We start from the raw sequence: 16499 nt of genomic DNA on the forward strand, positions 1-16499 counted from the left end.
TTGACTAGTCTCCCAGTCCCTGCCACTGAAAAACATCCCCACAGCATGATGCTGCCACCACCATGCTTCACCGTAGGGATGGTTCCAGGTTTCCTCCAGACGTGACACTTGGCATTAATGGCTTGGTTTTTGCTCTGACATGCACTGTCAACTGTGGGACCTGATATAGACAGGTGTGTGCCTTTCCAAATAATGTCCAATCAATTGAATTTAACACAGGTGGTCTCCAATCAAGTTGTAGAAACATCTCAAGGATGATCAATGGAAACAGGATGCACCTGAGCTCAATTTCGAGTCTCATAGCAAAGGGTCTGAATACTTAGGTTTAGAAATTTTTGCAAATGTATTAAAAACATATTTTAGCTTTGTCATTATGGGGTGTTGTGGGTAGATTGATGAGAAAAAACAAATGTAATACATTTTAGAATAAGGCTGTAATGTAAGAAAAAGTCAAGGGGTCTGAATATTTTCCGAATGCACTGTAGGTAAACCAGAGGGTTGGTCAAATTGTTTTCTGGGTACGGGCTGTTGCCTTCAGCATTATGAGCTCAAATACAGGAGCAAGAGGCTATAGTTGGGCTTGCCTTTTTTGTATTTTGGTTTTTGTACAGTTGAAGTTGGAAGTTTACATACACTTAGGTTGGAGTCATTAAAACTCGTTTTTCAACCACTCCACAAATTTCTTGTTAACAAACTATAGTTTTGGCAAGTCGGTTAGGACAGAAGTAATTTTTCCAACAATTGTTTACAGACAGATTATTTCACTTATAATTCACTGTATCACAATTCCAGTGGGTCAGAAGTTTACATACACTAAGTTGACTGTGCCTTTAAACAGCTTGGAAAATTCCAGAAAATGATGTAATGGCTTTAGAAGCTTCTGATAGCCTAATTGACATATTTTGAGTCAATTGGATGTGTACCTGTGGATGTATTTCAAGGCCTACATTCAAACTCAGTGCCTCTTTGCTTGACATCATGGGAAAATCAAAAGAAATCAGCCAAGACCTCAGAAAAAAATTGTAGACCTACAGAAGTCTGGTTCATCCTTGGGAGCAATTTCCAAATGCCTGAAGGTACCACGTTCATCTGTACAAACAATAGCCCGCAAATATAAACACCATGGGACCACGCAGTTGTCATACCGCTCAGGAAGGAGACACATTCTGTCTCCTAGAGATGAACGTACTTTGGTGCGAAAAGTGCAAATCAATCCCAGAACAACAGCAAAGGACCTTGTGAAAATGCTGGAGGAAACAGGTACAAAAGTATCTATATCCACAGTAAAACGAGTCCTATATCGACATAACCTGAAAGGCCGCTCAGCAAGGAAGAAGCCACTGCTCCAAATCCACCATAAAAAAACCAGACTATGGTTTGCAACAAAGATCGTACTTTTTGGAGAAATGTCCTCTGGTCTGCCATCATTATGTTTGGAGGAAAAAAGGGGAGGCTTGCAAGCCGAAGAACACCATCCCAACCGTGAAGCACGGGGGTGGCAGCATCATGTTGTAGGGGTGCTTTGCTGCAGGAGGGACTGGTGCACTTCACAAAATAGATGGCATCATGAGGCAGGAAAATTATGTGGATATATTGAAGCAACATCTCAAGACATCAGTCAGGAAGTTAAAGCTTGGTCGCAAATGGGTCTTCCAAATGGACAATGACCCCAAGCATACTTCCAAAGTTGTGGCAAAATGGCTTAAGGAGAACAAAGTCAAGGTATTGGAGTGGCCATCACAAAGCCCTGACCTCAATCCTATAGAAGATTTGTGGGCAGAACTGAAAAAGCGTGTGCGAACAAGGAGGCCTACAAACCTGACTCAGTTACACCAGCTCTGTCAGGAGGAATGGGCCAAAATTCACCCAACTTATTGTGGGAAGCTTGTGGAAGGCTATCCGAAACGTTTGATCCAAGTTAAACAATTTAAAGGTAATGCTACCAAATACTTAAAGATTGTATGTAAACTTCTGACCCACTGGGAATGTGATGAAAGAAATAAAAGCTGAAATAAATAATTCTCTCTACTATTTTTCTGACATTTCACATTCTTAAAATAAAGTGGTGATCCTAACTGACCTAAGACAGGGAATTTTTACTAGGATTAAATGTCAGGAATTGTGAAAAACTGAGTTTAAATGTATTTGGCTAAGGTCTATGGAAACTTCCGACTTCAACTGTACATATTTATTGTCACCCACAATGAAATCGGGGAGCAGACTGTGGATCTGTCTCTGTCCGTTAGTATGTTCGTCACACACTATATCTCAGACAGCACTGGCCCGATTTTGACGAAACTTGGATGATGTACAAAAATACACAGATTTGTCCAAGGGGGGGGGGGGGGGGGGGTGTTATAGTCATCAACTGAAATTCCAAACTTTTGATCAAGCATATCTCCTGTCTCGTTTTGAGCTATTGTCATGAAATTTGGTTAATATATGCAGCCCCTCATGAGCAGCAAGTTTTTCATAAGGACCTATAAGCTCCGCCCTTTAGTTTTTCTGCTAATTCGACTTTTTGTCCCCACCAAACTTTTAACAAGCATATCTCCTGCCCTGTTTGAGCTACATTCATGTAATTTGGACATATATGCATCTCCTTATGAGAAGTTTCCCACAATGACCTATATAATTTCAGTACTTATTTTCACACTTACACGCGCACCACTAGTATACAGTATACGGTAAATAGAAATTATATTTTATTCCTCCATATTAATACAAAAACTAGTAACTAGTTGTTTGACAAAGTCCTTATTTCATAAAGATAATATATATATATATATATATATATATATTAAAGAACAATTATGACATCTTTAGACTCCTTGGGGTCAAAATGTACCCCTCTTGGTGCTTTTGTGGTTAATGCTCATTATTGTTCATTATTGTAACTTTTTTTATTACATTTATTGTAACATTATTGTTCATTTTTGTTACATTTGCATTCGTTATATTACTCCTCAAATTAATTTCAAATCACACTTCTTTTCATTGTTGACTCTACGAAATCAGAAACCATGGTTCATTGTGAGTAAAAAAAACAGACTAAAATATCATTGGGAAGGGGGATACTAGTCAGTTGTACAACTGAATGCATTCAGCTGAAATGTGTCTTCTGCATTTAACCCAACCCCTCTGAATCAGAGAGGTGCGGGGGGCTGCCATAATCGACATCCACGTCTTCGGCGCCCGGGGAACAGTGGGTCAACTGCCTTGCTCAGGGGCAGAACAACAGATTTTTACCTTGTCGGCTCGGGGATTCGCTCCAGCAACCTTTCGGTTACTGGCCCAACGCTCTAACCACTAGGCTACCTGCTGCCCCCATTGCTGGCATAAGCCTAATTAACATAAATGTGCATGCATTTGATAGTCTCAACTCAGACTTTTTTGCACGTACTTGATAATAAACTGAACAAAAACATAAACGCAACATATAAAGTGTTGGTCCCATGTTTCATGAGCTGAAATAAAGATCCCAAAAATCTTATTTCTCTCATATTTGGTGCACAAATTTGTTTACATCCCTGTTAGTGAGCATTTCTTCTTTGCCAAGATAATCCATCCACCTGACAGGTCTAGCATATCAAGAAGCTGATTAAACAGCATGATCATTACACAGGTGCACCTAAAAGGCCAATAAAAGGCCACTCTAAAATGTGCACAGTTTTGTCACAGAAGACAATATCACAGATGTCTCAAGTTTTGAGGGAGCGTGCAATTGGCATGCTGACTGCAAGAATGTCCACCAGAGCTGTTGCCGTAGAATTGAATGTTAATTTCTCCACCATAAGCCGCCGGTACATCCAGCTCCCCAGTGGGTGGGCATGGCTCCCAAGTGGTTGGGCCTATGCCCTCCCAGGCTCACCCATAGCTGCGCTCCTGCCCAGTCATGTTAAATCCATAGACTAGGGCCTAATGAATTTATTTCAATTGACTGATTTCCTTATATGAATTGTAACTCAGTAACATTGTTTAAATTGTTGCATGTTGCATTTTATATTTTTGTTCAGTATCATTTTAAGTGAGTCATCAAACAGTAAAGTAATTTCTATTGCCCTAATAGCATCTTACATGTCTACATAGATACTTTTTGCATAGGTGTAAATGATTGACAACAATGGATCAATGGAAATATTTCACAGTCTATTCATTGACAACAAACATTGTTACTATCAGTATAGTCCAGCAAGACTACTATCATTATAAATGTCCCTAGTCTGCCCATAAAAACGAATCCTGCTTTATATCATTGTATCTCCCTATAAAGAAGTATAGTCCATTCACTAACATACCACCCATAGTCACTTATCAACTTTTAATTTCCAGCATGGGAAAAAATGTTATACATTTTTTTTCTCTTACTCGTACGTTGGAATAATTGTTACTAATTGACACAAGAAGGAGCGCTACATCATTTGTGAGGGACAACATGTTTACTGTAGACTTGTTTTGTCACCATGAAGATATGAATAATCTGCTTGGACTGGCCGACCAAGAAGTTAAGACAGAGCTTGACCTGAATTCGGCAAGTTTGCTGTATCCTGGGCACATGTACACATGACAGTCTTAAATCAGGTTGCAGAACAGTTAACTCGGCCTAAGACCCCTAGACTTAGCGAGTGCAACAATATTAGCAGGCTAGTTATTCGGTTTCGTAGCAAGTTCATGGCTGCTACTTGTTCACAAAAAGCTTAGTGTGTGTGACCCTACTGACTGGGAGTCAAGCCTGGAGAGAGGAACCTGATTCATTTGTTGAAGGTGTGTGCCTGAATGAATGGTTATAGAAAGATTCCATTCGCAGAATTTTAAAGCATTTGTTCTCTCTAGGAATTCCCATATGTACCTCCTAGCTTAAACTATTAAACCTTAATAGGTATACACTGTAGTGAACCAATCATTTTTCTGCCATAATCAGATTTTCATTTATTCAATGAATTACAGTCAGATTTAACGCTCACCTGACAGAAATCATTGTGCAAAATCTTCATCTCCTTGGCCCATGCCAAACACACACTGTAGTCACACGTCACAGCATGTCACAAGCTTTATCCAGAGACCTAGTGCCCCACCCATCATTCCTCTGATACACCCTGGTGCTGCTTACAACTAAATCCTCCGCACATGTTCCCCAGCCCTCCCTCCCTGCATTACAGCTGGTCACCATGTCACTAGTACAGTGGAACTGTAGCTAATGTTACTAGTGACAGTGTTGAGGATTGGCTAGCCCAATCCCCAGCCCTTCCTCCGGCCTGGCCAGTGTGGGCTATATGTAGGGAGGCTGCAGCAGTGGGGGCTAGTGGATGGGAGAGCACAGTGGCTGGCCAGTGAGGAGGCCCTAACAGTGGGGGCTAGTGGATGGGACAGCTCAGTGGCTGGCCAGTGAGGAGGCCCTAACATTGGGGGCTAGTGGATGGGACAGTTCAGTGGCTGGCCAGTGAGGATCCCCTAACAGTGGGGGCTAGTGGATGAGTTTCAAGAATTTGTCACATGCACAAGTACAGTGAAATGCCTTTCTTGCCAGCTCTAACCCAAACAATGTAATAATTTATAACAATGTAATACTAAAATTAACAAGGTAAAACAAAAACATATACAAATAAGAATAAGAAGAACACGATAAAGTAAGTAAGCATAGCATATACAGGGTCAGTTCCAGTACAATATTTACAATGTGCAAGGATACTGTAGTGAGGTAGATATTTATATTTTATATTTAACCTTTATTTAACTAGGCAAGTCAATTAAGAACAAATTCTTATTTACAATGACGGCCTACCCTGGCCAAGCCCATGACGACGCTGGTCCAATTGTGTGCCGCCCTATGGGACTCCCAATCACAACCGGTTGTGATACAGTCTGGAATCGAACCAGGGTCTGTAGTGACACCTCTAGCACTGAGATGCAGTGCCTTAGACCGCTGCGGCACTCGGGAGCCCTGTATAGGGGTAAGGTGACTAGACTAGGTGATAAACAGAGTACAGCAGCGTATATGATGATTGTATCTCAGTTGGTAGAGCATGGCACTTGCAACACCAGGGTTGTGGGTTTGATTCCCACAAGGCACCAGTATGGAAAAAAGTATGAAAATGTATGCACTCACTACTGTAAGTCGCTCTGGATAAGAGCGTCTGCTAAATGACTAAAATGTAAAAGTGTGTGTGTGTGTGTGTGTGTATAGAGTCAGTATAAATGTGTGTGCATATTATGTGTGTGAGAGCAAATGATGGAGTGAGTGTGTGTATGTGTGTTGGGATATCAGTGTGTGTAGTGTGTAGGGCCCTGTGAGTGTGCGTAGACACAGTGCAAAGTAAGAATAAAATACAAAGGTCAACTCAGATAGTCCGTGTAGCTATTTAGCAGTCTTATGACATGGGGTTAGAAACTGTTCAGAGCCTGTTGATGTCAGACTTGATGAACCGGTACCGCTTGCCGTGCGGAAGCAGAGAGAACAATCAGTGGCTTGGGTGGTTGGAGTCTTAACGATTTTCTGACCCTTCCTTTCACACTACCTGATATAGAGGTCCTGGATGGCAGGCAGCTTGGCCCCAGTGATGTACTGGGCTGTCCGCACCACCCTATGTTGCGCCTTGCGATCGAGGGCGGTGCTGTTGCCATACCAAGCAGTGATGCAGCCAGTCAAGATGCTCTTAATGGTACAGCTGTAGAGCTTTTTGTGTATTGGAGGGCCCATGCCAAACCTTTTTAACCTCCTGAGGGAGAAGAGGCGCTGTCATGCATTTGTCACAACTGCGTGTGTGTGTGGACCATTTTAAGTCCTTAGTGATTTGGACACTGAGGAACTTGACCTGCTCCACGGCAGCCCCGTTGATGTAGGGAGCATGATCACACCCCTGTTCCCTGTAGTCCACGATCAGCTCCTTGGTCAGTGAGGAGGCCCTAGCAGTGGGGGCTAGTGAATGGGACAGCTCAGCTCAGTGGCTGGCCAGTGAGTAGGCCCTCATCAGCATTCGAGGCATGCTGTCACCTGTGTGGAGGATGGGAGGGAAAATAAATGAGTCTGCAAATTCACTGATTTGGTGCAGAGGCAAGTGAGGGGGATAATAGCTTCTGTAGAGATGGAATGAATGAAACTGGTTAAAAGAGGGGGATACTTGGGAGGAAGAGGCCTGATGGAAAAGTTGAATATATTAGGTTATTGTGCAAAGCTGAATCTAGTTTGTAGCTAAAATGTGATTCCAATGTCATACTTGTGTGATTTGGTCTATTTAGTTGTCATTACTTGTTATTTGAGTGTTCAAGTTTGAAATAGGAATGTTTCTAATGAATACTGCATGCTGTTTGTTGACTCATGATAAGTCATTCATAGACTCATCATTCAACCGTGCGTGCGTGTGCTTTTGCAGTGTGTTCGTGTGTGCTTGCGTCTGTGAGCACTGTTTGCGTGTGTGTGTGTGACTGCATTTGCGTGCATGTGTGCGTGGTATGCTTTCGTTTGTGTGTGTGTGATGAGTGAACGGCCAGTGTTGCCGAGGCTGTCCTCCTAGCTGCCATCATTAGACAGAGGGGTCAGCTGAGAGGGCAGGGGGCACCCTCAGCCCTGCTTGTGTCAGTTGACTTGCCTGTCAGCACTGCCATGTGGGAACAGAGCTGCCGAAGCAAAACTCCCTTATCATCTCCCTGATAACATATTCAGACCCATGCAGCGACACATCTACATGTTTGGTTAAAGTACGGAACAGCAATGACAAAACATCTACAAGCATTCATTTGAAATGTATTTATTCAGCCTTTATTTAACTAGGCAAGTCAGCTACGAACAGATTCTTATTTTACAATGGCGTCCTACCCCGGCCAAACCGTCCCCTAACCCGGACGACGCTGTGACAATTGTGCACTGCCCTATGGGACTCCCGATCACGGCCGGTTGTGATACAGCCCAGGATCGAACCAGGGTCTGTAGTGACACCTCTAGCACTGAGATGCAGTGCCTTAGAACGCTGCGCCACTCGGGAGCCCTTTTTACGGGACGACGGATGTGTTTAGCCTGCATGCTTCTATGAGTGTAGCGTGTCTATTATACACAGATCAGGACAAAGAACCTGCTGGCGCCTTGATCATCAATGCAATTTTGTCAAGCACTTTTTGTGACCTTGCGTCAGGCAGTCTAAGGCACTCCATGGCCTGCTCTAAAGGCTGCCCTCTGCTGTCTCTTAAGGGTCTGTGCGGGTTAAGCTGTGGCAATACACTCAACAGCTCAAAGGTAGGAAAAGCCTCCCTCTCTCTGTGTCAGATCTAACTGCCGCTTTGAATAATACATACGTAGTGTGTAAGAATCAATAGCTGCCAACGTCCTTACATCATTTCATACAGTTACAGTCTTTAGGCTACCAGTCTGTCCTGTATGAGCCTGGAACATAGTGATTACTCCTGCTCTCCTGTCACTAGGTATTGGTTGAGTTTTCATTTCTCTTCACTATGATCCCATTGTTTGTCATGTTTAGTAGATCTTTGACAGTCCAGTTTATACTCTGTCTTTTCTCCATTGGTTCTGCGGGGCACCGGTGACTGTTTGCACAACAAATATCAGTCAGTCAATGCTCGTTAGCAGAGAGGCCGACAGAAAGAGAGCCCAACGGCTGTGTTACTCAACCTGTTCCATCGCAGATGGATGTTGCCTTGATTCATTTTAAATGTTGCTACAACAATGGCCATGTATACGTGCACACCAATATCCTGTTATTATTTGGGATACTCAAGTATTCTGTTTTTGAGTGGATGCATATAAACATCCTATCCCGTTTACAATAACCCGAAATAAGCACGTATCCCAGTTTTGAGAAACCCGAATAAAATCCCTGGGATAGGCTGAACTTATACGGGATACTGTGGCATGTAAACTGTTGTTTTTCACAGTCTGCGCAAGCTGTTTCATATAGTATCACCAAGTGTGGACACTGACTGTAGGCCTCACATGTAGCCTATTATAATATTAACTCCTGCAGAATTAAGTGTTTCTCGGGAACAGGAGTGGAGAAATATGATACATTTATTTATTTAATCTTGAGGAAATGTGAATGCGTGCTTAGCTTTTTTTCCAGCGACATAAAAGCTGACAGTGTTTAACTCTCAACCAAAATATGCATCCAAGATGAACTGAAATACTATCATAAACATGTTGGATCGTTTTCACAGCTTTTCATTTCCGTAAAACCGGTCGAGAGACTGATGTCATTTGGAAATTTTGCACTGAAAATCTCCCCGGTCCCTAAACATCTTTGCTCCGTGGGAGAGAAGCAGAAATGAAAGAGAACTTTACTGATGTCAACTATATTGTTGATGATGCATTCATTCTATCGATTTTTGACATTATTCTGGTAAGCAAGGCTTTATTTAGTGTTCTAGAGCATCAAGTAATGACCGAAGAGAAATTTCCTGTATCTAATTATAGAAAAGCTGACCTAGCATATAGCCTACCTAATGTCCGAAATGATAAGCAGAAAAATATTTGGATCTATTTCATCCTGTGTGTCCTTCCTACAGAACTCTGGTGAGGAGGAGGGAGTGTCGCGGGTACGAGTGACCACAAGGAGGAGCCCTCAGAAGGTGGAGCGTGTGTCGGTGCTGGTGAGCTGCTCCCACATCGAGACACCAAAGGTCAGTCACCCAGTGGTCAAATGAACGCTCCATAACGTAAAAGAGCCCAAAAAAGTTTCACCCAATCAGTGTCTCTCTCGCATATCCTCTTTCAGCGTGCTCAACGAGTCGTCACAGGGCTGCCCTTAACGTCCCGAGACGTTTGTTATTTTTCATTAAGCTCAGTGACCTTATGAACATATTAATAATCAGAGGGCATTACAGCGCATGCATCACACGGACAGAACTATCCCAGCGACTCAAATCAGTGATATCAGTTGTGATGACATAACCACCACAGCCTTTAGTACAATTCATCCTATTGTTGATATGAGAATATTCAGAATTGTTGTAGATTTTGCTAATGTGGATTTCTGAAATTCGACATATATTTAGCATTTTCGATATTTGGGAAGGTTGAGGCTGAAGCATTGCTTAGTGTTTAACTCTCAAATAAGGAAGTGGCAAGCATGTTGACAGCTGTTTCAACTCAATATGTCAACACTGGGCAGATAATGGGGCCTGGTATTTCATGGTATTTAGCCTCTTGTAACTTGGCATGCTGTCATATTTTCAAATTTATGTTTGTCAGTTTAGACTATGTAAATCATGCATTGACAATATGATTATACTGTATATCACTGTCATTTGTAGTGGGTCACGATACCTTAGAATGCAGGGTTGTGACTCACCTGCTATCACACTGTGTCTGTCTGTCAGGGAAGGAGGGAGGGAAGGGCAGGCCTCCTGTCCATGTTCCCTACTACAACAGTACAGTACCATGGCATGCCTTGTTTTCACATGCCTTCCCAATCACAACATGCCCAGCGGCACATGGCAGCAGAATGCCCGCAGATGCTGGCTTTTCAGCTGAGCCGAGAACTAGTGCAAGGGGCGGGTGGAGGGGAGGGGGCTGCTGCCTGGGTTGAGACACGGTGATACAGGATCACTGTGCTCGTATGATAATGTAATATCTGCATAACACCACTGTGACAGTACAGTTAGACTCAATGGTGTTCAGTGAAGAGCTGGGTCTGGATAATATGGAGCTGGGTGTGTGTAGTGTTGAGTTCCTCTCTCTCGCATGGAGAGAGGGAGGGAGCCGAGGAGGTGGCAGGGGAGGGTAGGGATGGAGTGAATGAGCGAGCGAGGGAGGAATAGAGGGAGAGAGTGGGGGAGGATGGAGAGAGCGAGGCGAGGGCCGCTGCAGTGCAACGCGCAGTCAGAGCTGGAACGGACACCCAGAGCTCAGCCTTCCTCGGGTTGCCATGGAAACCACATTCCTCCTCCTGCCTGCATCCCTACAGACTGTTCTGACTCTCTTTCTCTCTCTCTCTCTCTTTTTCATTCCTTCCCAGTCATACTATAGACACACCGATGCATATTAAAAGATGTACATCTACAAATTATGCTGTATTTAGCATGGATCACATGATTTAGATACATTGCTTTGCTGCAAATGCATAAATATACAGATGTGATTCTGCATTCTCATACATGGATACACACACTCGTCATTAATTCTCTCCATCTTTCTTTCTTTCTTCCCCCCTTCTTTTCTGCAGCATGCTCCAGTCATTGCATTTCTTCCCACTCACAAGGTGCCTATCTCTCTCCTGTGTCTTCTGCCATATTCTGTCACTTAGCACCCCCCCCCTCTGTCTCTCTGCTTCTAGTCTGTCTCCCCTCACCTCCCATTCATCTATCCCCCATCACAGCTTTCTCTGTGCCCTACACCTTACCTATCCAACACCCCTACATCACATCACCACCGACACTATTCTACTGACTCGCCATGTTCCTTATGTTTTCCTCCATCCCCTGTTTCCATCCCCCTTCTCTATCTTTCTTTATCTCTCTCCCTCCCTCTTTCTGTCTCCTCTTTCTTTCTCTCTCTCTCTCTTACTCTCTCCCTCTCTTGCGCTCTCTATCTCTCGCTCCCTCTTTTGCTCCCTCCCTATCTCTCCTCTCGATCTCTCTCTCTTACTCTCTCCCTCGCTCCTCTCCGTCTATCTCTCTCTTATTTTCTCAATCTCTCCAACTACCTCACTCTCTCTACCTCTATCATTATTCTATCAGTGGGATGTGCTGTGTTGGTGGAGCAGCTGTTCTCTGCCACTGTGGCCTATTAATAGGAGTCACAGCCGTGGAGCCTTTGTTTCCTGTCTCTGTGTTTCTGGTACAGCAAACTGTCGCCTTCTTGGCAGGTTACATTCTGGTTCTCTGTGTGTGTGTGTGTGTGTGTGTGTGTGTGTGTGTGTGTGTGTGTGTGTGTGTGTGTGTGTGTGTGTGTGTGTGTGTGTGTGTGTGTGTGTGTGTGTGTGTGTGTGTGTGTGTGTTAGCTCTACTAGCCCCAGTCATACCTCCACAGGTCAGAGTATTTCATCATGGACCCATTTCTTGTCTTATGTCAATTCCTCTGGATACATTCCTATTGTCCATGTTGACTATATCTGCTATACGTTAAGTTGTTATTTTTCATATTCCTGGGGAGATGATGTCTTGCTATAGCTCTTTTCTTCTGAGGAGGAAACAGGTTGATAATGCTCTGATGTAGAGTTTCATCCTGAGAGAAAGGGACCTGTGCCTCTAGCCATCTCCAAGCCTCTTTGCAGTTAATTAAGACAACAGGAGAGGATCAAGATGGGTTATGGTGTGACTGCTCCTTTAAGACAACAGGAGAGGATCAAGATGGGTTATGGTGTGACTGCTCCTTTAAGACAACAGGAGAGGATCAGGATGAGTTATGGTGTGACTATCCTTTAAGACAACAGGAGAGGATCAAGATGGGTTATGGTGTGACTGCTCCTTTAAGACAACAGGAGAGGATCGGGATGAGTTATGGTGTGACCGCTCCTTTAAGACAACAGGAGAGGATCAAGATGGGTTATGGTGTGACTGCTCCTTTAAGACAACAGGAGAGGATCAGGATGAGTTATGGTGTAACCGCTCCTTTAAGACAACAGGAGAGGATCAAGATGGGTTATGGTGTGACTGCTCCTTTAAGACAACAGGAGAGGATCAGGATGAGTTATGGTGTAACCGCTCCTTTAAGACAACAGGAGAGGATCAAGATGGGTTATGGTGTGACTGCTCCTTTAAGACAACAGAAGAGGATCAAGATGGGTTATGGTAGGGCTGTAGCAGTCAACGAAATTTCGTCTGCCGGTGATTGTCAAACAAATATCTGTCGGTGTCACGATAATTGGTTGTTAATTAACATAAACACATTTAGCATCTCCTGGCTTCCACTACAAGCCATTTTAAAAAGTATAATAAATCCATGTAATATAGCCTACACCTTCACAATAAATCCATTATTTATTTTAGACAGGTCTAAAGAAGCATGATGATACACCTTCACGAAATGTAGTCTGTTTCAGAAGACAATAACAGCAGACTCTGAGTTGTCCTTATGTTAGGTCCTGATGTGGCTATGCCAAATGGCTGTGGGCTACACTAGTTCATTTAGCAGATTTGCTTATAATTCCGTGGCATTATTTTATATTATTTTATAGTATGAAGAATACAATTGAACAAAGCTGAATAAAATATAAATATTTTCTCCCAAACGATTTGAGGAAGTGCCCACAACACTATTCTGTGTTGAGCGGTTAACAAAGGAATAGGTACTCCTATATGCTTAATTTAGAGTTATTAATGTAACTTTGGTTGTTCTAAAAACGTTGGGCTATATGTTTTGATGTTTAATACATTGTAAGACTGCATGATGAGACATTAATGATGATTTGAAAAAAGTTCCTTGAAAAGCACGAGTTCTGCTTTTTTTTTGTGCAGGCTGTACACGCTCCAATAGTCTCTCATTCACAATTTGACAAGCACTTGGATTTCACGGTGGCATCCCCTTTGTGGCCGTAATGCACCCTAAAGAAATCCATGCCTTTTGCGGCCTGGAGTGCTGCGTTGTGCCCTTCTCCCTGAGTGTGCTGCACAACCCAAAGCGTCTCTCACTCACACGGCTCTCAGTCACGTGATTGGGTCTTTCTCACAGGCTAAAAGTTAAGACAGACACATCGGGACACAGCTGCATGTGTCCTTATCCAATTTCGAGGTGCATACTGAAGATATTGGAAGAACTGTCCACATTTACATTTCGTCAGCCAACAAGATGAGTAGGCCTAACAAACAGCAAAAGCGCTAGCCTATGTCAATCTACTATCTTCCATAGTACAAAAGTCAACCTATTCTATTCTGTGCAAGAAATAAATATTCCAAACATAGTCTGGGACAGTTGTGGGATGTGATAGATCCCAGATTAATACAACCACTAGCATCAAAACATATTTTTTATGGAATGTGGCTGACGCAACAAATCAGAATGTTTAGCTTAAAATGTTGATAAACTATTAGGCTATTTCTTCACATTATAAGTGCAGCAATGCATACATGGTAGTAGGCTATAAGCACGGATGTTCCATTAGTGGAAAACACCATTATCAAAAGTGAACGCAAATGCGATTGTTATTATTTTATTATAAAGGTGCATTTTTATGGCCAAAATTTTCTTCCCAAAACTTGAAACTCACATGCTGCTTATATATGCCAGTTAGGCTCTACACCCCTTGTAAAGCAGATTAATATGCTGCATTTTAAGAAGTTATTTGTTCTCTTTTTAGTTGTGACACAAACCTTATTAAAACATATAGGCCTATGGGCTAGGCTACATGAGGTGTGTGACTATTTCAAACAATTCGCAAAAAAAGGCATTGTTTCTTATGCTGGGCATCATTCACAAGTCATAATATATAATTCACAAGTGATAGGCTAATATTGTCACCCATCAGACTAATCTTGATTTAATCTTGTATTTACAAATACTAAATAAAAATGTGTGACATTTGTTTTGATTTAGAATGAACCATTATCATGCACCTGTATCGAAAACGGGTGCAGCAGGAAAAAATACATGTCATCTATATACTTAAATAGCGAATGGAGAACGCTTTTCCCTGTGGTTTATTTTCATGCCAGCCAGTTAGGCTATACTCCTTGTTGTAAATATAAGCAATGTGCTTAATATTAGGAAAGTTGAGAAATAAATATAGTAGGCCGAGCCTATAGGAAGCTGATGGGACCCTCTTTTTAATAGAGGCCATCAATCTGTTTTCTCCTGCATTTGCATTGCCTATAGAAATGTTGCGCAACATGAGCTCATGGGCTCTCATAAAGTGTTTGATTAGATTTTCGATTAGATTTTCATTGATATCAGAATGATTAGAGGGACAATAGAGTGCTGAGTACCAGGCAGTTAGCAAGTTCGGTAAGCTACTAATGACCATCAGCAGCATCAGAGCTTGGAGAAGCCTAATTACCGTGACTAAACGGTCATGTGGAATTTGACTGCCTTCATGACTCATGACCGCCGGTTTGGCGATAATACGGTCACCGCAACAGCCCTAGGATAGGGTGTGACTGCTCCTTTAAGACAGCTTCTTCGTCCTCTCTACTTACATGGGCATGCATCCTGTCAGGTGATCAGGGAGTAGTCACATTGTTTCTTGGAGAATGCATAGAAATGACCGAAATGCTCTTACACATGCTGTGTGTGCAGGGGGTGAGGGGTGATAATGGTGATAATGGTGATGTGTGTGTGTGTGTGTGTGTGTGTGTGTGTGTGTGTGTGTGTGTGTGTGTGTGTGTGTGTGTGTGTGTGTGAGAGAGAGTGTGTTGGGTCTTCAAGGTGGGTTCATGTAATGGGGGATGTGAGAGCTAGGTGACAATAGGCTGACAGACAGATGTGGGGGGTGCTGTGAGGTGGGATCTGCTGTAGCCCTCCCATAAGCCAGAGTAAAATGCCCTCCTTTAACACCCCGGCCATCCTACAATCTAAGCTTGATGCCCTCAATCTCACACAAATGATCAATGAACCTACCAGGTACAACCCCAAATCTGTAAACACGGACACCCTCATTGATATCATCCTAACCAACTTGCCCTCCAAATACACTTCTGCTGTCTTCAACCAAGATCTCAGCGTAAAGCACGGCTGGCCATGCTTTCCACCTGGCTACCCCTACCCCGGTCAACAGCCCTGCACCCCCCACAGCAACTCCCCCAAGCCTCCTCCATTTCTCCTTCACCCAAATCCAGATAGATGATGTTCTGAAAGAGCTGCAAAATCTGGACCCCTACAAATCAGCTGGGCTAGACAATCTGGACCCTCTCTTTCTAAAATGATCTGCCAAAATTGTTGCAACCCCTATTACTAGCCTGTTCAACCTCTCTTTCGTATCGTCTGAGATTCCCAAAGATTGGAAAGCTGCCGCGGTCATCTCCCTCTTCAAAGGGGGAGACACTCTAGACCCAAACTGCTACAGACCTATATCTATCCTACCCTGCCTTTCTAAGATCTTCGAAAGCCAAGTTAACAAACAGATCACGGAACATTTCGAATCCCACCGTACCTTCTCCGCTATGCAATCTGGTTTCAGAGCTGGTCATGGGTACACCTCAGCCATGCTCAATGTCCTAAACGATATCATAACCGCCATCGATAAGAGACAATACTGTGCAGCCGTATTCATCGACCTTACCAAGGCATTCGACTCTGTCAATCACCACATTCTTATCGGCAGACTCAACAGCCTTGGTTTCTCAAATGACTGCCTTGCCTGGTTCACCAACTACTTCTCTGTTTGAGTTCAGTGTGTCAAATCGGAGGGCCTGTTGCCCGGACGTCTGGCAGTCTCTATGGGGGTGCCACAGGGTTCAATTTTCGGGCCGACTCTCTTCTCTGTATACATCAATGATGTCGCTCTTGCTGCTGGTGATTCTCTGATCCACCACTACGCAGACGACACCATTCTGTATACTTCTGGCCCTTCTTTGGACACTGTGTTAACTAACCTCCAGACGAGCTTCAATGCCATACAACTCTC

General features: G+C 43.2%; 1 protein-coding gene across 2 annotated transcripts in view; it reads left to right on the top strand.

Annotated features, from left to right (window-relative positions):
- The window catches only part of LOC139574308 (disks large homolog 3-like), a 141599-nt gene that overhangs the window by 30076 nt on the left and 95024 nt on the right, over positions 1-16499 (top strand). For both annotated transcript variants that reach the window (XM_071398764.1, XM_071398765.1), the window contains exon 4: positions 9508-9621. In XM_071398764.1, coding sequence (XP_071254865.1) covers positions 9508-9621 — 114 coding nt within the window. The remainder of the gene's footprint in view (positions 1-9507; positions 9622-16499) is intronic.

The sequence above is a fragment of the Salvelinus alpinus genome, chromosome 4, assembly GCF_045679555.1.
Source record: "Salvelinus alpinus chromosome 4, SLU_Salpinus.1, whole genome shotgun sequence".
Taxonomy (NCBI): Eukaryota; Metazoa; Chordata; class Actinopteri; order Salmoniformes; family Salmonidae; genus Salvelinus; species Salvelinus alpinus.